The sequence below is a fragment of the Chrysemys picta genome, chromosome 2, assembly GCF_011386835.1.
Source record: "Chrysemys picta bellii isolate R12L10 chromosome 2, ASM1138683v2, whole genome shotgun sequence".
NCBI classification, from domain to species: domain Eukaryota; kingdom Metazoa; phylum Chordata; order Testudines; family Emydidae; genus Chrysemys; species Chrysemys picta.
In genome coordinates, this window is record NC_088792.1 from 75,121,994 (window position 1) to 75,148,662 (window position 26,669).

A 26,669-nucleotide genomic window follows, 5' to 3' on the forward strand; every position below is an offset into this window, starting at 1 on the left:
ACTGTGGAACTCATTGCCACAGGATGTCACTAAGGTCAAAAAATAGCAAGGTTCAAAAAGGGATTGGACATTTATATGAACAACAAGAATATCCAGCCAGCATTATAATAGATAATGATGATAAAAAATTGGAAGAGATTAAACCTCATGATTCAAAGTTTAAACCAATCTCTAACTACTAGGGATTAATAGGTTTTTTGAACCTTTCTCCAAAGCATCTGGTGCTGACCACTGTCAGAGACAAGAAACTGGACTAGATGGACCACAGGTCTGATCCAGTATGGCAATTCTTGTGAACCTATTTGTGATCTGATATTTCTTGGTCTTCGTTTTATTCATCTAAATCTGCCCAACCAGAATGCCCCTAACACAGGAAATGTTAGGTTTTGTGTGCACGTGTGGGATAGAGTGAGAGTGGCACGGCCAATTTTAAAGGTACATCAAACTTAGATGAAGGATATGAAAGAATGAGCAATGGTCTGAACTGCATTGCAATTACAGCTCTGTAAACAGGAACAACCCTCACTCTGTTGTACATACAGTACACACACCACATGCACACAAAATACTTTATAAGCCAAAGTTATCCCCCATCCTTTGTCTTTATTCTTAATGTATGTAAAGAAGTCCTGAGACAGGACTGTATTTAGAAACAAACTTTAGTCTGAGGTGGTTGTTGCTAGGGTTTCTCTTGGCAAGATGTCCTGCCCCTCCTTATAGCTCTGCAGCCTCAGAGAGATACTCAGCCTTTTATACTTTTGAATAGGAACCACTGAGACCCATTAAATCTGGCTGCAAGATGAGAAAACAGAACAGCTTTATGCCTCCACAAGAAGTCAAAGACTGATATCCAGTCACTGAGACCCTGCACTGGAATTGGAAAATAGACCTGTGTCTCCAAATATTGATAATATTATGCATATCTTTCAATATCTTCTAGCTTAGCTTCTTTTAGTATTTACCAACTTTTTAAAAACATGACAAATACTTAAGATGACTTGGAAAGTAACTACAGTTCTTTTGCACTAACATCACTGACAAATATAATCAGAGAAGGAAAAATCTGTAGGTTTTATTTACTTCAAAAGTGTGTACTAAATGCTCCCACTAAATAAGCTAAGAAAAGAACTCAATACAAAGAGCTAAAGAGTAAAATTTTCAAAAGTTCCTAAGTCACTTAGGAGATTTTGAGAATTCTTCTGAAAACCCTTTGTCTCTCCCTCTTTTGGTACCCCATGATCCTGCTGGTCAGCAATAAGTCCACTATGAGTCACAAAAATGCATCACTCAGTGAAATCACAGATACCAAGAAAAAGGAATTAAGCTAGCCCAAAGGATCTTAAAATAAAAGCCACTTGCTACTCTAAGAGTGTGTATATATATATATATATATATATATACACACATACATACATACACACACACACACACACACACACACGTTTTCAAAGCTGCTTTTACATACCCAAAATTAATTCGAGACTATGGAGGACATTTTCAACATGCTAAGTTAAATAACATACGTTTTATTTCAGCTCATCCCTTACCATTTATAAAGTGAAAGTTTAAATCAAGCTGTGCAACAATGAACTGTGCTAATAGCAATAGCTAACATCAGCTGAATAGTGCTTAATAGTTTACAGCACAGTACTGTACAAATTATCCCTCAAGTATCCTGATCCATATTTACATTTCACCTGTAGAGACTAGAAGATGCATTTGTTGTCCAATCAAAGATTAGAATAAAGACAACTTAAGGTATGTCTACACAGAAAGAAAAACCCACAGCTGGCCCGTGCCAGCTGACTTGGACTCGTGGGGCTCAGCCTGCAGAGCTGTTTCACTGTTGTGTAGACTTCCAGGCTTGGGCTGGAACCTGGGCTCTAGGACCCTGTGAGGTGACAGAGGGCTTCAGCCTGGAAGTCTACACAGCAATGAAACAGCCCCACAGTCCAAACCCCAGGTGCCCGACTCAGCTGGCATGGGCCAGCCACAGGTGTCTAGTTACTGTGCAGACATAAACAGTATGTCCCAATGGGACTCCTCATGCAAGTGAAGTTTGCAGAATAAAATCTTAAAGACAAAGAAAACTGTAATGAATATACAGACTAAATGTAAACTGCTTTTGTGTTTTTAAGTCACAAACTAGTGTAAACTAGCAAAAATTAAATCTTTCAAAAACTTCAAAACAACCTGCTATCTCATCTAGTGTGTTTGCTCTCATGTCCAACATGACTGTCCCATTTAGAATACAGCTTCTCAGTTCAAAGAGACTGTGTAGAGACAGAGTTGCCACATAAGGTTTGCTCCATCGATCACCGCCATCTTCAACATCTTCTTCAAATTTTAGCCACCTGAAATATAAATATATATTATGGAATATGTACAGATTACTACTGAACACACTTTTTTTCTGTCCTTTCAATAGACTGCAAAACAAAAGCTATATCCACCTGCATATATCATCTTTCATTTCTGCCTATACCCCCCTTTCAGCCCCTGTGCTCCGTACTCAATCCTTCTACCTTAATGCATCCTTGACCCATTCCCATACTTGACTCTGCTTTTTTTCATGACACTCCTTATGTGTGAAACAGCCCAGAGCCACAAAAGGATGTAGTTGTCATAACACTGAATGCCCCAATGCCTAACTTCTAGGCGTGTAGAAAATCACTGGAACAACAATGGGATTCACACAGCCTGAGTTTGGTGCCTAGTTTCCCCAAACAATGCTTGAAGAGAAAAAGGGGCCTAAGATTGCAAGCCACAAAAGCCAACCTGCTAGGCAGGAAACTGCCTAAGCTAGCCAATGGGAAGTAGTTAGAGCACTCACCTGGGACGTGGGAGACCAAGGGAAGAAAGGATTTGACCAGGAGTCTCCCATCTCTCAGTACATTAACCACAGAGCTGTGCAGTATTCTCATGTGGGGCCCCCCTCTATCTCTCCTGCTGAAACTTTTCCATTTTGGATAAGTAGTCATGGAGCAGGTGGACTGGACCCTGGGTCTTCCAGTCACCAGATGGGTGCCCTGATCATCACAATAGTCACTCATTCTCATATCTCTCTCTCTCTCTCTCTCTCTCTCATCTTTTTCTAAAAAGTGCAACTGCTTCAATAGGAGAGACTGGGGGAGACCCACATCGGAATTCCCCATAGCCCTGTGATTAGGGTCTTCCACATCCCAGTGCTCTAACCACTGGGCTAACAGTTATAAAGGAGGCACTACCACCAGCTGAATTCAGAATGGGGCACAATGTGGTAGGCAAACTCAGAGCACACTACTGGATCAGGTCCCATAGTAAAGAGAGATGGGGGAATGAATATTTATGTATTCTGCTTTATTGATCATGCTGGGGTTTAGGTGTGAGACAGTCACCTGGGCACCTAGAGTGAAGCACTAGTATGTATGCCCAGAGGTGGAAACTTAGGTGCCTATGGGCTGGTCTTCACTACCCGTCCGGATCAGCAGTAGAAAATCGATCTCTCAGGAATCGATTTATCGCGTCTCGTCAGGACGCGATAATCGATCCCCGAATCGACGCGCTTACTCCACCAGCCCAGGTAGGAGTAAGCGCTGTCGACGGGGTAGCCGCGGCGGTCGATTTGCTGCCGTCCTCACAGCAGGGTAAGTCGGACCAGATACGTCGAATTCAGCTACGCTATTTGCGTAGCTGAATTTGCGTATCTGAAATCAATTTCCCCCACCCCCGTAGTGTAGATGTAGCCTTAGGAAATTTCACCCTGAAAATTTAAGTGCCAAGTGAGTTTAGATACTTATAGGGTTAAGCCGCAGCAGAGCAGGAGTTTTGTGGATTGCAGAAGCACCTAAATCCAGGTGCCTAAGTACCTCTGTGAATCTGGCCCAACATCCCTCTGCCCAGATACCAAGCATGATCAACCAAGACTAAGCATTCCCACACTCAGTTAATCTTTTAACTATATGATTTGTATCCATCAAACATAGACTGTAGGCTTTTGGAGTCAGAAACATGTCGAAAATATTTAGTTTATAAATCACTATGCATATCTATGGTACTATACTAATAAATGATACATAAACTGTTAAAGTTACTTAAACTGCAAAGTCAAGCACTCAAAAGTTAGGAAATGCCAGATTTACAGATGCCCATGCAATCTTAGTTCTGCCTCTTGGGTGTCCAAACTGTGCATTGTGGAAAAGATAGTATGTGATCATGTAATTAAAGATATCAGATACAGAAGACTATCACAATGCATATGCACAAGGAGGGGACAATTAAGGTTGCACAGGGCAACCATAAATCTGGCATATGCTAACTTTCAAGTACTTGACTTTGCAACCTAATTCACATTCTTTTAATGTAGTTTAGTATGTGTTATTACCTAGTTTGTGGTTGTTTTGTTTCTTGAAGGAAAAATACAATAAATTAGTATCAATGACTTCCCTTCCTTCCATTTTTGTTAACTTTCTGTCACAGCAAAAATAATACTACATAACTAGAACATCTGTACTCACTGTCAGTTACACCTATACTGTTTGCAATGCTACATTTAATCAACTTTAGGAAATAAAGTCAGCACAGCAACAATAAAGACCTTCAAAAAATTTTCTCCAGCAGTCTGAGTATATTTTCAATGACGGGCTCAGAGAATCAGACTTTCAGTTTTCATTAGTGTTAGTGTTAATTGGGAGGTAAATTTCCTCCTCCTTGACTTGAAAATTCTAACCTAAAATTGATTTCTGAGGACAAGTAAACAAGATCAGTGGAAAAGATTACATGAAACAGATCTATGTTTGGTTCACCTGGCAGTTTCTTTCCATTCATATTCTTCCCCATCCTTGAAGTACAGTTCATCCATTTCAGTGAAGAGATCATGAGGAATGTGTTCTTCGTCATCATCCTCAGTACCCAGGATAAACTGCACTCGTTGGGATGGGGTGTCTTGTTGGGGGGAAAAAAAATAGTTTAGAAGGTAATACTGCTATTGAAATGTTAACACCTTGCAATAATTAAAACGTTATCCTCCCTCTCACAGCTGGAAACATGGAGTGTTGAAAATCTCTCATCAGAAGAAGATGGGAATAGTTTAAAAGCCAAATACAGTTTTCCTATAATGGGTTTCTGAAAACAAAAGGAGGAGGAGGAGGAAAATAAAGCTACTTCTATACTCTAGTTAACATACTTGCTTAAATATTTTTAAGCTTTTTGCCATAATTTCACACCTCGAAACAAACCTCAACAACAAAATTGATAACATGAAAAAAGTCAAACACAAACTCAAAGGGAAAGACATCTTAGTCTCATACTTGAAAGCGAAACAGATCATATCTACTCTTTTCTCTTCAAAGCAAAACACAATTAGACAATGGACATTAAAATGGAAAATAAGCCCCAGACAATAAATCATGGAATTATTATAATGGTTGTCCATTTCAACAGACAGAGGTAAGGTTGCACGTGGGAGAATCTGGGTTGCTTACATGAAAATTTTCCCTTCTTTGAAGGGATAGGTCCACAGATACTCAATGTAGGTCATCACCAGTCTGCAGCTCTAGGGGGCAAAATCAAAGCTGACTGGAAAGCTGGGACTAGTCCCCACCTTCTGGAGACGCCCTTAGTTTATAATGTTGATAACATCACACTCATTGATTGATATAACCATTAAAATCTGCTGATTTACAACTAAATAGAGCCATTATAATAGATTTGGTGTATCTTTTTGCTACCTAGGATGATACACTATACCTATATAGATTTATTTAAGCAATTATATAGCTTAATATTTTTATTAATTTTACATTTTAGTACATTAGAAAATGGTGAAAGATATATGGCTTATTTATCAGATAGTTAACTTATTGCTCATGACTTGTGTCAAGCTGCATTAGGATGTTAATGGGAATTTAATTAAATACACTGAAGTTAGATGTTTTTCCCTTGATTCATTCTTTACATAGAAAAGCAGCTTTTAACTCAAAGTTTTTGAGAGAGTCATGGATTCAGCATATTTATTTATTATTTAAATATTTTAAGAAATTATAATAAATTTAATACAAAATATGCTAAGGCCTAAATTCAGAGTTCAATTTTAACAAGTTTATTTTTAAAAAGAAAAAAACAATAAAATAAAAAAATCAAATTTAAATAAAAAATATAGTGTTTTTAAACAAACAAACAAACAAACAAACAATTCCCCCACCGCCACCCCCCAATCTTGGTTTGGTGCCCTCCATCTGCAACCCACAACGAAGCGGAAGAGAAGGAGGTGAGAATTCCACAGTCACAGGAGTGGCTGCTGGTGCGGATTTTAGGGACACAGGCATGATCCTCCATCTGGCGCTCTACCCTTCTGGCTTCACTCCACACATGGAGATGAGGAGGAAACTGCTTGTGCCATACTCAGTTCTTTTCAAGTCCTGCCTGCCTCTTCCTGCTGAAGCAACCCCATCCAGCCTGGGCTGCACCTTGCACAGCAGAGCTGGCCTATTCAATCTTGCTTGGCTCCCTTTCCTGCCCAGATTGGGCTACAACGTTCTACCTACAGAGCTGGCTGAGCTCTCTAACAGGGCATTCAATATGATTGGGGGAAACAAGGAAAAGCTGGAGACACAGGCCTTTCCTTTTGGCTCTGATGTTTCCTCGTCCTAGCTCTCTCTTAGAAGCCTGAAGTGGCAAACTCTTCAGAAGAGGGGTGGAGCAGAAGGGACAATCTCCCCCAAAGACAAATTTGGCCCTGAATTGGGGATTAGAGAAATTGGGCCAAACTGTTAGTCTAACATTTTTAAATTAAGTTTGGAATTTCCCTCAGAAAAACTCTGCAGCAAGAAATTTGGACTGAGCCATTGGCCACTCTGGGGGCAGAAAAAACCCGAGGGAACTTCAGGAGATGGGACATTTGCTTGCTTTTGGTCACTGTCAGGTCTGGTTCTGCCCCCAAGCTGCAGACAAGATGAAGTACTCACTGTAATAGATCTGTGGACCTCAGCACAATGTGGCTGCCAGCACACTACAGGTGGCGTTGATTGATGCAACAAGGAAGAGCAACACAAGATCACAAAACCTAAAGAGGACTCTTGACATGTAAACAATCTATAGATTTTTATGTCAAAAAAGACCATTATAATCATATAGTCTGACTTCCTGTATACCAGAGGAAATAGATCTTCACCCAGAGATACCTGCACAGAGCCAAATAACTTGTCATTTAAATAGAGTACAGCCACAAAACCTCTGCCCGCTATTAACAGTAATCACCCTTAAATTGATTCCAGATATTTTCATAGTAAAGAAAACACAGCCAGGTTTAATAATCTAGATTAGCTATTGTTTGGGGTTTTTTCTTTAAACAACATGAAAAAGCCCCATAAGGCAGAATTTTCTTACCATATGATGGAGATTCTCTCCCATCTTCTCTATCAGTTTCTTTCTCTTTTCTTCTTCTGTGATGCCTATGTCCACGATGCCTATGACGTCGACGGCCCTCTTTTCCAAATGGGACATGTACACCAATGTACACAGCTCTGTGGCCTATCAAGTATAAAAGGAAGCAATAAAAATGTATGAAGAACGATGCTATCCAGACTTACAATACTATGTCAAAAACCCAAGAAACATACAAATACATAGCATCTTTACATCACTAAAACCACTCTTCATTTTCCTTCTGTCTGTTGCAGGGCTCAAAGAATTGGTGACTGAGAATCTTCCCCAGAATGGGTCACCTAGAGCAATCTCTCCTCTTTCTTGCCATAATACAGAAGATCCAGTTACAGAACATATCAGCCTTTCATGTCAGAAAATTAAATCTTGATTCTCAACGTTGGGATGCAGTGCTTTACACAGCTGAGATCACTGTGCAAAATGCCAATGGTGGGGCACAAAAGTCAGAGAACGTCATGGTGCCCTCATTTTCCCAGGTGGGATGCACCACACCAGAATCCTGGCCACAACACTCCTGAGACAGGGCTAGTGCAAGGACTGTTGGCAATGTTCCTAAACAGGCATACTGAGAGCACTTCACCAGGTACCTATTTTCCCCACTCAGGGTACACTGTACAAAAGGTGGTTCCATCCATCACTCAGATTTTGTAGTTAATTTTCTCTGATTATGTCAATTCCCTGGAATGCCAAGCCCCATTTACAGTACAGCATTGGTGGCCTTACTTTCAGAGGACTCATTTAAATTAGTTACCTAAATATGGATTTGGGAGACTAACTTTAGGCAACCAGGTTTGACGACATCCTGTAATATCAAACAGTCAATACAAAAACTATTTTTTCTTATTCCAAAAACGTGTCTAATGAAATTTAAATAAAGTATCCTCAAATCAAAGCATATTTGTCTTAAACGGAATGAGGAAGCAAAGGAGGGAAAAAATAAATGCACTGCTGTAGCATTTATTACCAATAGCAAGTTATTTTCAAACAATTGGAAATTTTTTTTACTCTTTTCGTTTTTTCCTGACTCAAAGCCCTACATATCAAGACAATACAGGCAGCTTTGACGAAAGATGGAACTCTGCAAAATGTTATGAATACACTCTTGATATGAAACTTATAATGGAATATTAACCATATGTAATCATCTTTTCAACTCCTTTTGAAACAATCTAATAAAAAGAGTAAAATGTAGCTAAATGCATTGGTGTTCACACAACGTTTCAGGTCTTACTATAAAAGAAGATTGCCTTTACAACAAACAGGAAGTGATTCTTCTGTTGTTGAAGTATGTAAACTCAGCAGATTAGTAGGAGTCAAAAAAACGCTATAAATATCAAATCCATTGTAAAAAAAAAAAAAACACACTAAAGAAACATTTTTAATCTTTTCTTTTTCCAGTACTGAATCAACATGTTCTTATTTTACAGGAACACACCACCTTTGAGCTACAAAAACTAGGGACTGAGAGCCATTCATAGAGATTTTCACTGTGCTGTAGCAGTGTCCATACAGTGAGTTACCACATGGCAAGGTGATGCACTGTAGATTCACATCTTAGCTTGCCATGCAGTAACTCATTGTGTAGACAAGCTGGAAGTCTAGAAACTATGAAACAGGTGTTTGTCTGCCATTAAACCCTGGAGCATATAGACTATTTAGCAGATTATTGTATGGGTGCACACTATTAAGATCCTCCACTATTTTTCTACATCTAGTAGGATTTATCTTCTATGTTCTATAGCCACTGCAGCCTTCTAAACTGCAGTCACAATCACTGAGCACAGGCATCAAAGTGTGCAAATATCCATTTGTACACACAAATGCAGGGATTTGAACATGCAAACAAGAATCTACAATATATGGAGAAAATGAAATTCTAAATACATGAAGTTTATTCAGAATGACAAGTGGCAACTGGCTCTGATGGAGAAAATAACTAGTGGCAACAATGAAGAAACAAATTTGCTTTCATATGGATACATTAATGCAGCTTGATGCAACATGGCTCATTTGTAATGTCATTACGAAAACTTTTAGTTTACAATTTTAAACAGTATATACTGGTCCTATGATTGTGCTCTGGCCTTCTCCTGTGTCAAAGTTAAAAAGACGACAGAGCTAATAAACTAAAATTTATTATTGCTTTATGCTTTTAGTTCAGTTGTCTTTTTAAAAAAAAATAAAATAAAATAAAAAAACACTCTGGCCAGCACACAATCATAGGATTAGTGTATACTATTTAAAAACGTAAACTACAAGTTTTCATAATGATATTACGTATGAGCCATATTAATGCATTCATGTAAAAGCAAATTTGTTGCCTCAGCTAGTGGCTTTTTATATATACAAAAAAAATCATTTGTTCTGATGCTAGTAATAATGATTGTATTAATTTAAAATATCTTCTTCATTTCATTGAAGAGGTTTGTGTGCATTTGCACTTTCCTTGGAAGAATTAAAAAAAAAAAGGTTTAAAAATATTTAAAGACATATAGTAAAAGGCTTTAAAATGTGTGGCTCCCAAATATTGCCAGTCACAATAAGAAACAAAATATTTAACTATCAACCAGTCCCATTTTTTTAAAGATTTTTTTCCCACCCAAACAAATTCTTTCAGTACTGTGATATCCAATATTTGTAGCAGCATGATAACTTTAATGATAGTATAATGTGTTGCCATAGAACTTATAGGCAGAGCTGGTTGGAAAGTGAGCTTTAGAGAAAATTTAAACTTTTGGATGTAAAGTATTTGGGGGTTGGGGGGGGTTATATGAAAAAATTTGAGGAGAGCGGATACTTTCTACTATCATTTTCATTTAGATGAAAAAAACAATTTTCCATCAAAAAAGTTTCTATGGAAAATTTTCAAACAGCCCTAGTTACAGGGTAGGCTGTGTCATTTAGCCATTGCCTTCTGAAGAGAGCAGTGCTGGGCTACCCATGAGCTCTCTGGTGCTGGAGGAAATGCTCAGGCTATACTACACTACACTTGGAGTAGGGGTGCAATTCCCAGCTCGCATGGACATATTCACCCTAGCTTTCATTTAGCTAGCATGCTAAAAGTAATAGTCTAGCTATGGTAGCATGGGCAGTGGCGGCACAGGTTAGCCACCCCAAGTAATTACTCACAGGGCCAAGGCAGGTCTGTAGTCTGGACAGCTAACCCATCCCACCGCTCACCGCTGTCTGTGCCACTACAGCTGCACTACTATTTTTAAAGTGCTAGCTCAATGAGAGCTTGCAAGAGTATGATTACATAAGATGGAAATGACACCCTAGCTCCAAGTATAGATGCAGCCTTTGTGTGCAAGCTACTAACAGTATGCACTGTCTATTCTGGATGCTGGTACAGAAACGGGGCTGGTCAATGGCCACCTTCTCCCATACCCTTTGGGAAGATGCACACAGAGCAAGCAGTCCTTATGTTCCACTGATAGCAGTTCTCCCTGGCTCTTTTGGGATAGACACAAAGAGGAGAAACCAAAAAGCAGCAGTGTTGGCTAAACACAATGTCCAAAGGGATGCGGTTATGAGGGTTTTACAAGACTGAGTTGTATGGCCAATAACCGTCCTGCACCTTTAAGCAAGGGGGTGTTTGGCTGGCTGGCCGAATGAAGGCAACAGTACTCTATGGCTGGGAGGGGATGGAGGGAAGAGAAAGATGAGTTGCTGACTCATCCCCTTGGAATGCAGGGTTTAAAAGCGGCAGTCCTGGACCTGAAACCTACCTTTTACACAGAGCAGTCTGAAGCAGGACCCAAGCTCCCTCCCCTTCATGTAGTAAACTACCAGGTTTGGTCAAGACCTGCTGTGGGCATTACGCTAGCCGCCCCTTTTTAGGGGATCTGGGAAGGAATTTTTCCCTTACCTCCATATTGGCTTGGGTGCAGTTGGTGTTTTTTCACCTTCCCCACAGTGGGTTCAGGAAGGGCTCTGTTCACGTATGGCATGAAGAACAATAGGCTAGATGTCGCAACTCATTATTTAAGTATAGAGCGTCTGTCCAGGGCAGGTACTCCATAGGGAAGGAATACAGTGACCGGATAAATGGCTTGGAAAGGGACTTAAAAAGAGGTGTTCATTAAAGGAACAAATGGGGGGTGGTTGGGGACTCCTATGATTGGTACGGCAGGGAGCCAACCCCCCATTCCAATAGCCCATCTTAACCCTCCTACGAGAGGGGTGGATGGTAAGGTCCTGGCAATGGATTTGCTGGAGGGACCTGGATGGAAAAAGAGAGGGAGCTGGTAAAAGCCCCCCATGTAATTACGGAAAAAACATGGGATTACCTGCACTGTACAATTTTATCTGTCGGATAGTCCCAGACATCTAATAATAATGTTGCGGCCTGATTAAACCCATGTCAAATGTCTCCTGGCCTCCTTTCGGTATAGCCAGACAAAAGAGCTCCTTCATGTCATAATCATAATTAAATTGATTGTTGCAACCAGCAACCCAAAATCTTTAGAAAGACTGTTTCCCAAAATCTTTAGAAAGACTGTTTCATGAATGAAGTGACTTCTCCTTAGCAAAAAAAAAAAAAGTCAATTACATATACAGAAGGCACTCTTCTATTTTTTACAAAGATTTTCTAGTAAATAAAATAAGCAACATATTTTCTAAAAACCTGTTGCAAGTATGTTCAAACCCAAAAGTGTGTTAAAGCCTCAAAGTAAAGCAAAGTGATGCAGTGAGTTCAATTCTAGGTAGAAAATAGCACTGAGAAAACTGTTTTAAAAATGTAGACAGCTGATTATATCAAGTAGCATCCTACTCCCCGCTTCTTCCCTACCCAAAGATAAATGGAGAATGATTAAAGATGAAAAGGTAAAGTTTCAATGCATGTGATAAACTCAGTTTCCAACAAGAAAAAAAAACTGGTTGCTCAGTATTATCTCCTCCAACCAATTGAATAAGGAGGGACACACTTATTTGTATCTCCTGAAAGAGATGTTGGAAAGTAATTTATTACAATAGCTAAGAAGGGGGAGAAATAGGAGTAACTATGAAGAATTTAAGAGTCTGAAGTTAAATTACTTGCATCAATACATTCACCTATAGGCAATTACAAATTTAAAACCAACAGTTCAGGTAGGAGTACAAAGATATAATTGAATTATTATATGACCTTCAAACCTCTACTCATACATACACCTGTACACAGTATTGCTGATCCCATCCAAGCTTGTTACAGAATTAGCTTAAACCAATAATCAACAGAATTAGTATAGGGCAGGACACTAAATTTAGTATACAAAACTCCAGAGATAATTGTTCATTTTAATCTAACATGACTTTATCCAAGCTTAGTTGCTGAAATCCTCCAAGGGTACTTAGTACTTACAGTCATTATTAGTATGAATCAATTCAAATATATTTTAGAAGTTTGCTAAATGTTATCACATGCTTCTCATTAGGCTAAAAAAATCAGTTTGCATAAAATAAATCTCACAGTTCAATTACTAATACATAACACAAAAGTCATTGCAAAAAAATAAATAAATAAACTAATCTATTTGTGGTGTTGTCCAAAACCACTAGCAGGAAAAAGCTTAAAGTTGTAATAGAAAACGTGCTTTCCTCTAGCAATTAGTTTGGTAACTAAGAGCTTTACACATCGCATATTAGGCCCATATACTCTGATACTAAAATAGCACGGTATGGTTAAAAAAAACAGGTAGCTTTACACTGAAGTTGATATATATACAAAAAGGAATATTACCATTAAAAGCACTTAGCAGTATGAAAGAATAATATTACAAGGCTGATTTTGAACTAATGTAGTATTTTATATGATGTACATTTATTTAAGAAACAAGATGAATATTCATGTACAACTCTATGTTCCCCTAACATAGTGCTTCCTAAAATAGCCGATGGATCCCCTGGGGAGGTACTAAACTTGTTAGAAAGGCAGAGTAGCCACAAGTTGGAGTCAGGGTAAGGAAAGCTGCAGGCCCTCGGATGCACTCCATCTCACCACTACAAATATGCTGTCATGGGAAGTTTTTGAAACCTACCTTTCACTTCCTGCTCTTTCACTGCTGGTCCCCAGTACATTTAATCACAGGAGACGCTCATACATGCAGAACTACAGGCTCACCAACCTAAGCTTTGGGGCACTTCTATCACAATACAACTTTGAGCAGCTAGAAGGAACAGACCCTGGGAGGCAGTGACCATGAGATGGTCGAGTTCAGGATCCTGACACAAGGAAGAAAAGGAGAGCAGAAGAATACAGACCCTGGACTTCAGAAAAGCAGACTTTGACTCCCTCAGGGAACAAATGGGCAGGATCCCCTGGGAGAACAACATGAAGGGGAAAGGGGTCAAGGAGAGCTGGCTGTATTTTAAAGAATCCTTATTGCGGTTGCAGGAACAAACCATCCCGATGTGTAGAAAGAATAGTAAATATGGCCGGCGACCAGCTTGGCTAAACAGTGAAATCCTTGCTGATCTTAAACGCAAAAAAGCAGCTTACAAGAAGTGGAAGATTGGACAAATGACCAGGGAGGAGTATAAAAATATTGCTCAGGCATGCAGGAGTGAAATCAAGAAGGCCAAATCACACTTGGAGTTGCAGTTAGCAAGAGATGTCAAGAGTAACAAGAAGGGTTTCTTCAGGTATGTTAGCAACAAGAAGAAAATCAAGGAAAGTGTGGGCCCCTTACTGAATGAGGGAGGCAACCTAGTGACCAAGGATGTGGAAAAAGCTAATGTACTCAATGATTTTTTTGCCTCTGTCTTCACGAACAAGGTCAGCTCCCAGATTGCTGCACTGGGCAGTACAGCATGGGGAGAAGGTGACCAACCCTCTGTGGAGAAAGAAGTGGTTCGGGACTATTTAGAAAAACTGGACATGCACAAGTCCATGGGGCCGGATGCGCTGCATCCGAGGGTGCTAAAGGAGTTGGCGGGTGAGATTGCAGAGCCATTAGCCATTATTTTTGAAAACTCATGGCGATCGGGGGAGGTCCCGGATGACTGGAAAAAGGCTAATGTAGTGCCCATCTTTAAAAAAGGGAAGGAGGAGGATCCGGGGAACTACAAGCCAGTCAGCCTCACCTCAGTCCCTGGAAAAATCATGGAGCAGGTCCTCAAGGAATCAATTATGAAACACTTAGAGGAGAGGAAAGTGATCAGGAACAGTCAGCATGGATTCACGAAGGGGAAGTCGTGCCTGACTAACCTAATTGCCTTCTATGATGAGATAACTGGCTCTGTGGATGAGGGGAAAGCAGTGGATGTGTTATTCCTTGACTTTAGCAAAGCTTTTGATACGGTCTCCCACAGTATTCTTGCCGCCAAGTTAAAGAAGTATGGGCTGGATGAATGGACTGTAAGGTGGATAGAAAGCTGGCTAGATCGTCGGGCTCAACGGGTAGTGATCAATGGCTCCATGTCTAGTTGGCAGACGGTTTCAAGCAGAGTGCCCCAACGGTCGGTCCTGGGGCCGGTTTTGTTTAATTAATTATTATTTTTATTAATGATCTGGAGGATGGTGTGGACTGCACTCTCAGCAAGTTTGCAGATGACACTAAACTAGGAGGCGTGGTAGATACACTAGAGGGTAGGGATCAGATACAGAGGGACCTAGACAAATTAGAGGATTGGGCCAAAAAAAAAAACCTGATGAGGTTCAACAAGGACAAGTGCAGAGTCCTGCACTTAGGACGGAAGAATCCCATGCACTGCTACAGACTAGGGACCGAATGGCTAGGTAGCAGTTCTGCAGAAAAAGACCTAGGGGTCACAGTGGATGAGAAGCTGGATATGAATCAACAGTGTGCTCTTGTTGCCAAGAAGGCTAACGGCATTTTGGGCTGTATAAGTAGGGGCATTGCCAGCAGATCGAGAGACGTGATCGTTCCCCTTTATTCAACATTGGTGAGGCCTCATCTGGAATACTGTGTCCAGTTTTGGGCCCCACACTACAAGAAGGATGTGGAAAAATTGGAAAGAGTCCAACGGAGGGCAACAAAAATGATTAGGGGTCTGGAGCACATGACTTATGAGGAGAGGCTGAGGGAACTGGGATTGTTTAGTATCCAGAAGAGAAGAATGAGGGGGGATTTGATAGCAGCCTTCAACTACCTGAAGGGGGGTTCCAAAGAGGATGGAGCTCGGCTGTTCTCAGTGGTGGCAGATGACAGAACAAGGAGCAATGGTCTCAAGTTGCAGTGGGGGAGGTCCAGGTTGGATAGTAGGAAAAACTATTTCACTAGGAGGGTGGTGAAACACTGGAATGCATTACCTAGGGAGGTGGTGGAGTCTCCTTCCTTGGAGGTTTTTAAGGCCCGGCTTGACAAAGCCCTGGCTGGGATGATTTAGTTGGGAATTGGTCCTGCTTTGAGCAGGGGGTTGGACTAGATGACCTCTTGAGGTCCCTTCCAACCCTGATATTCTATGATTCTATGAGACAGGGGATGCAGACAGGGGAGTGCAGCAAAAAACTACAACAAAATTGAATAAAAACAGGCAGGGGGAGGAGAGTCAAAAACAAGGAGATAAAGGAAACTAGACTGAGACAGAAAAAGAAGATAGGCAAAAAAGTGGACAGAAAAGTAGACACTGAGCTCCAAGTGCTCCCCTTCAACCTTCACTCTAAAAAGCATTGGAGTCCCACATTTTCTTCAAACTCCCACTTTGCACTACCAGGTGGAACTCAGGAATAATCTGAAGAGTTCCCATTTCTTGTTCATTTCTTTGTCCCAATTAGACTTAATAGAGTGTCCACCAAGCCACGCAGACTATATTAAAAATGCAGTCTAATATTTTAATTAACCTTTGCCCAAGATTTCAGTAGTATTCACTTATATGTAAAATTTGAAGTTTACAGTAAAGCTTTTTTCTTTCTTTCTAAGTGAGAGGGACACAAAAAAGTCACTTAAGCAACTATATCACAGGTGATTTCACCAATTTCCTTCAAAAATCAAGTGCCCTTAAAGTAGTCACAAATACTTTTCGTCTTCAAACTTATAATAAGGCTTTTAATAGAACTCTGGTGGTAACTTCAAGCATGGAGTTTCTATGAAATGGCTCCCCTTTCAGGGTAATTTTTAATGGCCTGTAACAAAAAAGCCTTGACCAAATTTTTTCAGGCTCTGCAGAATAGTTCTCCTTTACCTTCAGAGAAAACTTTGCCATATTCAGGTCAAACCAACTTTTCTAACAACATTTAGAGGGGACTAAAAATAAGGTTTTATAATGGAATATAATTGCAAACCTTCACTAGGGAGAGTCAGTAGTCTCTCTACAATGCCACTCATTCTATATCTCCCCCAGACTGCCACCCCCTAATTCTGTAATTTCTTGTTGTACCTGATCATTTTTCAGTATGGTAGAAATAAGTGAACTTTACACAAAAGTAATTTGATTGGCTAGGCTTGGATTCAACTGCACAATCCAATAAGCATTAATTTTACATATATTACACTATCATTGCTTTTCCAGTTCAGTTGGAAAACTTGCTCTCTTTTTCACTACCTAATGCCCTCAACTTTGTGGGCCTGCAGTAATCATGAGGTAACCAGCAGACACACCCAAAACCAGAGCACTTACAGTAGTAAGATAAAACAGATTTCTAGAGTTAATCAGAAAAAAAGAAAGTTATTACCAGAGATTCTGTAAGAGAAAGCTACTTAAAACACTAATAAATATGACTGATGGTCAACAACACACAAGGAGGCAATACGCTATGTTGGATGTAAGTACTGACAGTCATGGATAAGGCTACGATTTAGTCGGGTATTTTTAGTGAAAGTCATGGACAGGTCACAGGCAATAAAAAAAAATTCACGGCCCATGACCTGTCAGTGACTTATATTAAAAATACCTGTGATTAAATCTGGGGGGAGGCACTGGGACCGCTGCTGGCGGGACATCTGGGTGGAGGGAGTGCTGCTGAGGGGGGCGCCCGGGACCAGTGGCACCAGCTGCCTCGGACTGCCACCGCCCCATGGCTGCTCCAGCTGGCCAGGGACCACCACTCCGGACCACCAGAGCAGTGGCTGGTGTGGCTGTACCGGGGACCACCTGAGCAGCTGGCCCCTGAGCCAACTGCTTAGGCATCCCTGGGGTCAGCCACACTAGCCCCTGAAGAAGTATGGAGGTTGTAGAAAGTCACAGAATCCGTGACTTCTGCAGCCTCAGTGACACACACGAAGCCCTAGTCATGGATAGTAAGAAGAGGCTGGTGCCAGCCAATGTAACACACAAGGGCTCTAGCCCTGTGGCTGCCTCCCTCTCAGGCCTTTGTGAAATAGATCCAGCACCAACGTCTTTTGCCTGGGAGAGGAGCCAGCACTTGCCATCTGCTGGCTCTTTTGTCTTCCATGATAGACAAAAGATGGCTGGGCCCAATCCTGCTGCTGAAGAACAGATTATAGCGTGCAGTCTGCCTTTCTCTCCTGAAAGCTGCTAGGGGGAAAAAAAGTACCAGAGCTTGTTTCTGCTGCTGTGGGGGAACGGAACAAACATTAGAAACAGTCAGTTCAGTGAGAGACTCAGATTAATAATAATTTAAACTTTTTGTTCTTAAATTAAGAAAAATTCTGGAGACTGAGAAGGGGAAGAGTTTTGAACACTAGCACAGGATGCATTAACTGTGTTGAAATTGGAGGGTGGATTCACCCTCTTCACAACATTGTAATTGTAAAGCAAACCAATAAAATCTCCTCCTCCTCTCCCCGAAAAATATCAAGTTATTCAGTTCACCCAGCGATTATTATTAGCTAAGCCCAGCAATGCAGCACTAAGAATACAGAGGATGCCAACACATATACATCTCTTAGGCGCGCGCACACACACACACACACACACACTCTCTCTCTCTCTCTCTCTCACAATTCCTGTATCTGATTTGTCCATTCAAAAATAAATGGCTCCTGTTGAGCATATTGGATGCAGGGGCTTGAGCCAGGGTTAAGGCTTTATAAAGGGACACCATCCTGAACAGGAGAGTTACCTTTTCTGCAAAGGCACCCAACTCTCCCCCATTATTTTTTGTTTTCTATATTTTAGTTTTGTAAATTAATGAAGATTGAGCATGTTTTAAAAATGCAAGTATTTTTGTGCCTAAGGTTCTGTCTCACAAATTCTGAAAGCTGAGGATTATGTTAGCATAATTCCATTTAGAAATTTTATTCAATGCATTACTTATAGGGATTTTCTTTTTTTTAAAGTCACAAACACAAGCAGGAATCCTGACCAGTTGAGCTACCAAAGGGCTTTTTAAATCACCAGTTCTAAAGCTGAAGTACAAGGTTGAAATAATAAGGTAATTTTTAGGGGAAGCCATCATACAAGTGGGCTATAGAATCATGTCCAATTTTTTCCTGCAACAGTAGCAGTGGGAAAGGTGATCTCATGCCATGAAACTCTAGTCATAAAACTGAGTTTTAAGTCTTACATAAGAACAGCCATACTGGGTCAGAGCAGATCTTCTGACAGCAGCCAATGGCAGGTGTTTCACAGGGAATCAACAGAACAGGCAATCATTGCATGATCCATCCCGTCATCCACTCCCAGCCTGTGGCAATCAGAGACTAGGGACACTCAGACCATGCGGTTGCATCCCTTACCATCTTGGCTAATAGCCATTGTTGGACCTATCCTTCACAAACTTATCTAATTTCTTTTTGGAACCGTGTTATACTTTTGGCCTTCACATCAACCCCTGGCAAAGACTTCCACAGGTCGACTGTGTGTTGTGTGAAGAAGTACTTCCTCTTTTGTTTGGTTTTAAACCATCTGCCTATTAATTGCATTGGGTTTTGGCTGGGATCTTACAGGTCAGCATTTTCAACCTCAGTTTGTGGCCAAATAACTTGAGTAACTGTTAAAGGTATGTTTTGGTGTATTAAGTTGCAGCCAGTTGTCTTTCACAATAGGTATGACTTGTATTTATTGGCCAAAGCTTTCAATATTATAGAAAGCCAAGTATATCAGCCACTTTAGCCAAAAAAAGCTTTCCAAGCTTCTCATGTCTCGATTACTGCAACATCCTTCTGTTTGGCCTTGACAAATGTAATCTTGTCCCAAACAAATCCATTCAGAATGCTGCTAAGATCATTTTCCTAGCCAATCGCTTTAGCCATTCCATCTCTCTCTTTGTATCCTTCCACTGGCTCCTCTTCTATTATCTGTGTCTGTATCCACTTTCAAGGCCTTTCACAGTCAATCCTCAACCTCACCTATCCTTTCTCATTCACTATTGAGCTGTTGATACTTGCCTCTGATCATCCACTTTAAAAAATGTTCAAACAAGCACCTTCATACTTTCTCCCATGCTGCCCCACAGGCTTGGGAGGACCTCCCTGTAAATATCTGCAAACCTACCTCATTATTCACCTTCAAATCCTTATTTAAAACTCTCCTTTGCAGGGATGCCTACAAAGAACTTGACAAGTTAGGCAGATAGTGTGCTAGGACTACTGCCTATCATGCTTACCACTACTATCTCATAGTTTCCTGTACGCCCGCTGGTCTCTCGCTATCCATCTATTGCCTCTTGTCTTGTACATAGACTGTAAACTCCTTGGGGCAGGGACCTTCTTTTCTTTCTGTGTTTGTACAGTGCCCAGTACAATGTGCTATGGCTTGCCCATGACTAGGACTCCTAGACAATATGTTAATAGCAATAACTTACCTTAAAACAACTCTGAAAAATTTTCATCTCTCTCAAGCATAGCTTCTGCCTCATAGCTTTATTTTGCATTAAATCTTTGGGCTTTAATCTGCAGTACTTAAAGGAGTTGTTTATTTGTTTTTAAGTTTTAAAATCAATTTTGCCTTAAGAATTACTAAGAGCCACTGACTGTGAAATTGCTGGCATGGAAATTTCCACAAATGGATTTTTGGTGACTGGCCTAAGTATAAACAAAGTTGTCATCTGCCACAGATGTTCTCATGCAATGATTCTAATAGGAGTTCAACATCTCAACTAGTTTGTTTTCTTATTTTTTCTCCATGCCTACACTATACTGAGTCAGGCTTTGTTTCTTGTAATAGTAGAATAAACTTCCTTGCTCTTAAAACATCTTAACTCAAACAAGCTGGTGTTCAGTTCAGCATAGGTTTGATTTCTAGCTCTATACAAACAGTAGTGACAGACATTAAGGAAATGTTTATTCTGTCTCTATTCATCTCCTGTCCTGTTAAAAGAACCTTCTGCTTGGAAAGAGATTGTTTATGAGCAGGCCTCCTATCTTAAAATTAATTAGAGAAAGGAAAGGAAGAACTACTCCTAAGTTCGTGTTTGCAGGTCAAACTCACTGAAATATAAAACTAACAACTACAACCCAGAAACAGAATGTAATTTTATGTGAACTGAAACAATTGCAACAAGTCCCTTCTGTCCACTTTAGAAGTGTGTTTTCCTCCCCAAACAAGGGACTTTTTTATTAACTAGAATGAAGTATCACATGAATTCCTGTATATTATGCAGGAATGGTTTTTACAAATGAAAGTATGTTTATACATTTTTATCTAGCCAAGGATTCCATTTTCAAACTGTTTGTAGCATTTATAGCCTCAATCTGTATACCAGTTCTTTAGGCTATGTCTACACTACAAGCTAGGGGTGCAATTCCCAGCAATAGACATAAGTGGTCTGCCATTATCTAGAATGTTACACCAGTCACCAGCTATTGATACAGTTAGTCACAGTTGGGATATTCTAAAACTGTTCCTCAGTTGCTGAGCTCTTTCCTTGAACAACAGGGTTCTCAAGGTCGGGAAGAGCACTTTTTACTCTCCCTTATAGAGTGCTGCAAGGATTTATTCTGAAAATCAGGAAACACAAAATGTACAAAAGATTTCTAGGGCTTATAAAAAAGGGCATGAGCTGACACAACCAGAATACTGACATTTGCCTTGATGGCTACGTTACTTTTGATCCTCTCCAGACTTCTCCTAATTATCTATCTGGAAAACTTATTTTTCTTAATTTTAAAGAGGAAGAGTTTGCTTAAGCTCACTTCTAATAAGGCTACACTTGCTAGAAGTTCAAGACATGGAATTTTAGCCAATTTGTGAGTAGTATAAAAATGTTTTTTTCAAGAGCTGAGGTCACCTCTCATGAGATACCTCTGAAATTTAGGAGTAACTATGGATAACTCTCTGAAATATGGAGTTCCAATATTACACTGATGTGACTATCATATCTGGAAAATCCATCCTTTAGCATTAATCCCGTTAGTCATTTATATCTTAGTAAATTTACTATCCGCATTCAGGTTCTGTCTAGCTAGCTCTCGCTGACTCCTGGGGCTTCCTTGGATATTGTAGTTAAGGTTGGCTAACACTTCCCATTATAAGACCGTGTATTGCAGCTACTTATAAAACATTGCCAAAATGTAGCCATTTAGGATGAAGTTTTCCATGCAGGATGTGAGCCTCACCCTGAATTTTTAAATTCTTACAACTATGTAGTTAGAAGCTCTAGCATCTCCATGCTTTGGAGCAAGGACTTGAAATTTGGCAGGGGGCCAGCTTACTGTCAGATGTGCTTTGACATTCCCATGTAAAAAATTCCATATTTGGTCAAGTTATAAACCTTTCTTAAAAAACAACTCAGTTCACATGTGACATTCCCCTGGGTGCAACCTGAACTGCTGTGTCCCCTAACCGTCTAGCCTGAGGTGCCTTTTACAATGCTTTCAGAAAAGCCACTCCTGGCCTGCTAATGCACAGCCACTAGCACATAAAATCACTCCCAGATGTTTACATGAACACTGTCCCAGCCATTCATGAATAGGGCGACACCCACATATCCCTCAGTCCCAGGCTTGCCCCACAGAAATGTGCGTCTTGTACTGTTCAGTAGCCCACTGGACTGCACAAGCTCATAATTAGATCATTTCAACAAGGGAAATGAATATGCACCAGACATTGTCTCAAGTGGAGGCTTCCCAAACACTTCAATCAAACACACTGGCTTAGATAAAACAGTAAAACAAGTTTATTAACTAGAGAAAGTGATTAGGCATACAAGTCAGAGTGGTTACAAAAGAAAAAATATATAAACATGCAAGTTAATTCCTACACTTTACCAAGGTTAATAAGCAAAAAGAGGCTTCTCTCATCCAAAGGCAGTCCCGGACCCCTCCCTGGTTCCAAAAGCTTCCTTTGTTCTTTCTAACTTGAGCAGAGATGGGGGCTGGGGAAAAGTGGTGATGAGTAGATCACTGTCCCTCCTTTTTATACGCTGACCATTTGTACCGGAAAAGTCTTTACTGGGTCATGGGGTCAGGAAATTCTATGGCATACGTGAGCTATCAACTGTCCTTCAGATGAATTTTAAATTTCTTTTTTACAACCCTGCTGTTGGTGAATCGCCAATTAAGCAGGTAATTGCCTGTTAGCACCTAACTCACATGCCAGTGTGCCTTTGTCTTTGAGAAAATGGTGTGAGGGCATTACTGAAATATGCTGTAGCTCTGGACAATAATCATATAGTAAATCTCATAGCTCCATATACAATGGAGATACACACGTTTTAACAGGACAATGATGTTCAGTAGATTGTGAGTTTCAAATGAAACCTCAAGGCATACACTATACAAAATATAACCATACAAAAGTGGTGAATATGGGGTACAGGTGGTCACATGGGGTACCATGTGTTACAATATATACTCAGACTTCAAGTTTGGCTGCTAAATTCTTTGAAAATACCATCTGTCCTGGGCATATCCAGCACAGCGCTACAGGTTTGAGCAGGACTCTTCCTGCAATCGCTGCTGCCCAGAGGCATTGTGGTGCTGGGAACTGGAGCTGAGAGTGGGGAGACTGAGAACACATGAGACACAAAGCTACTCTAGCACCCTGGAGGAAGCCACCTAATTCAAATGCTTAGAGCTGAGGAACTAGGAGGTGGGGCAGGCAGGAGGAGTAGACTAAGACAAGAAGCCGTTGAAGGAAGAGACTGGAGAAGGATAACACTTGTACTGGCTGGACAAGCCAGGGGAGGAAATGGGATGGGGGGGTGGAGAAGCCAGATTAGAGAAGGAATTTGGGGGAGGGAGATTAAAAGATTGGAACTAGGTGAGCAAGGAGACAGTGTCATGGAGTGAATGGGACAAGGAATCTCAGTAAACAGACTGGGACTTGATAAGGAGCCTGGAGAGAAAGAAAGTGGCTGGGCAAGGAGAGCAGAACTGGGATGAGGAGGGGGCGGGGGGGGAAAAACACATATGGAGACTTCGACAAGGAGCCAGAGAGATGAGGGTATGGGACTGGAAAGAGACAGGACTAGCACATGGACAATCCAGAGAGGACACAGGCAGAAGGGGTCAAGCTTTGAGGGAACAGTGGTAAATGACTCTGGACACCCTTACATCATACGTTCTCAAGAACATGGAACAGAACCCAAGATTCCTGACCCACAACTTTCCTCCACTCTCAGCAAGCATTTGTGAAACTGACAGGCAAATTGTCTCATTTCCCCTCTTGTGGCAGGTCCACATAGCAGTTTATCCTCTACCAAGATCACTATTATCTTAGGCCTTGGCTACACTTGGCAATTCACAGCGCTGCCGCGGCAGCACTGTGAAGCGCGAGTGTAGTCGCGCCGCCAGCGCTGCGAGAGCTCTCTGGCAGCGCTGTAAGTACTCCACCTCTCCGAGGGGTGTAGCTTGCAGTGCTGCGAGCGAGCGTGCAGCGCTGCAGGCGCTGATTACATTGGCGCTTTACAGCGCCGCACTTGGGGGGGGGGGTGTTTTCACACCCCTGAGCGCAGCAAGTTGCAGCACTGTGCCTTAGGCCTTGGCTACACTTGCGAGTTACAGCGCTGTAAAGCCTCCCCCGTAACTCAGTCCCCGTCCACACTGGCAGGGCACTTACAGCGCTGTATCTCCCTGGGTACACCACTGCAGGTACTCCACCTCCCCGAGAGGAATAACAGCTGCAGCGGAGTGGCTACAACTCACGGGTGTGAGGGTAAATGCTTGCAGCGCTGTACTAATCACCTTGTCAAGTGGCCAATCCTCTCCATTGTTGGGGACGGGTGCAGGAATGCGGAAGTGCCGGTTTCAAAGCTCTTACCACAGAGAAAAGCAAACAGTTTGCAGCTTGCTTTGAGTGAGTAAATGAATGAGCAGGGGGTCGGGAGTTCAGAACTTGCAAAATAGAGTGCTGACACGCTCCAAAAAGCGCTCTCTCTCTCCCCCCAAACTCCCTGTCACAATCCACCCCAACCCCCCATTTTGAAAAGCACGTTGCAGCCACATGAATGCTGGGATAGCTGCCCATAATGCACTGCTCCCAACACAGCTGCAAATGTTGCAAGCGTGGCCACGCCACTGCGCTGGCAGCTGTCACTGTGGACAGACTGCAGCGCTTTTCCCTACTCAGCTGTACGAAGACAGGTTTACCTCACAGCACTGTACAGCTACAAGTGTAGCCAAGACCTTAGGTGAAATAGCAGAGGTGGTATAGCGGATCTAAAGATTCCAACCTTGCCGATGACCCACGTAAGGGACAGCATGATTCCATATGCCATCATATTTTTTTCAGTATGCTTTTTTTTTTATTTAAGGTTAGGAAGTTATACACATACAAAAAAGAAAACTACACTGAAAAGAAGGTAAGTTGTAAAGTGAAGCACTAAAAGGAAATGCCAAAACTAAGGCGGCCTGTGCAATCTTAATTCAGCCCAAATTGTATGTATTGTGATACAGTCTTTAATGACATGATCACATACTATTTTTTCCATGGAAATATGTGCACGGGGTTAATCAGGGCTGTGTAATGAAGGAGGCTGTTGTCTGCAGTACCCGACTCATTTGATGGAGAAGTTTGAAGGTGTATAATGAACAAGGCAGGGGACTGCGGGAAGAGAAAGGATGGTCTCATGGTTAAAGCAGCTGAGCGCTGCCCTGGAGACTTGATTTCTATCCTTGAAAGAGTTCCTATGTGAGTCTAAGGAAGTCCCTTAAAACAAACTTTTCACAGGTGGCGACTACCTGGTCCTGAGCATTCAGAGCTCCAACTGAAGTCAATGGGAGTTGTGCTTTGAACATATGAAGTGTTAAGTACTCTGAAAAATGACCCTAGGTGTCTCAAATTGGGCATCCAAAGTTAGTGGATACTTTTAACCTTACTCTGTGCCTTAGTTCATCTGTAACACTGGAGTTAGTGCCACCCCTAATTTCCCATGGGTGTTGTGAAAATAAAGTTGATAATGTTGATGAAGCACTCAGCTGCAACAAGTGCCATAGAAAGCCCATGAGGAAAGTTATTAATTCTGACTTCAGAGCAGAGTTTGAATAGGAGGATATGAAGATAAAATATCCAATAGCTGCTCATTAAGTGAGCACTGGCCGTTCTGTACACTAAATGAGGCAGGCTCAAGTGGGGGAAAATAGTGTGCAATCATCAGGGGGTAGCCGTGTTAGTCTGTATCTACAAAAACAACAAGGAGTCTGGTGGCACCTTAAAGACTAACAGATTTATTTGGGCATAAGCTTTCGTAAGTAAAAACCTCACTTCTTCGGATGCATAGAGTGAAAGTTACAGATGCAGGCATTATATACTGACACATGGAGAGCAGGGAGTTACTTCGCAAGTGGAGAACCAGTGTTGACAGGGCCAATTCAATCAGGGTGGATGCAGTCCACTCCCAATAATAGATGAGGAGGTGTCAATTCCAGGAGAGGAAAAGCTGCTTCTGTAATGAGCCAGCCACTCCCAGTCCCTATTCAAGCCCAGATTAATGGTGTTGAATTTGCAAATGAATTTTAGTTCTGCTGTTTCTCTTTGAAGTCTGTTTCTGAAGTTTTTTTGTTCAATGATAGTGACTTTTAAATCTGTAATAGAATGACCAGGGAGATTGAAGTGTTCACTTACTGGCTTATGTATGTTACCATTCCTGATGTCCGATTTGTGTCCATTTATTCTTTTGCGGAGGGACTGTCCGGTTTGGCCAATGTACATGGCAGAGGGGCATTGCTGGCACATGATGGCATATATGACATTAGTGGATGTGCAGGTGAATGAGCCCTTGATGGTGTGGCTGACTTTGTCTTCACCCACAACCACTTCAGAATTGGGGACAACTTATACCTTCAAGTCAGTGGCACTGCTATGGGTACCCGCATGGCCCCACAGTATGCCAACATTTTTATGGCTGACTTAGAACAACGCTTCCTCAGCTCTCGTCCCCTAGTGCCCCTTCTCTACTTGCACTACATTGATGACATCTTCATCATATGGACCCACGGAAAGGAGGCCCTTGAAGAATTCCA

At 41.3% G+C, this 26,669-nt stretch overlaps 1 protein-coding gene across 22 annotated transcripts in view; it reads right to left on the minus strand.

The window, feature by feature from the left end:
* The window catches only part of SLC4A7 (solute carrier family 4 member 7), a 197,981-nt gene that overhangs the window by 62,309 nt on the left and 109,003 nt on the right, over positions 1–26,669 (minus strand). For all 22 annotated transcript variants that reach the window (XR_006172224.2, XM_065583510.1, XM_065583511.1 and 19 more), the window contains 3 exons: positions 7,366–7,509; positions 4,785–4,923; positions 2,194–2,354 (listed from right to left, as the gene is read on the minus strand). Coding sequence is in view for 21 of the 22 variants with exons in the window: in XM_065583510.1 (XP_065439582.1) it covers positions 2,194–2,354; positions 4,785–4,923; positions 7,366–7,509 (444 nt within the window). In the remaining variant the exon portion in view is untranslated. The remainder of the gene's footprint in view (positions 1–2,193; positions 2,355–4,784; positions 4,924–7,365; positions 7,510–26,669) is intronic.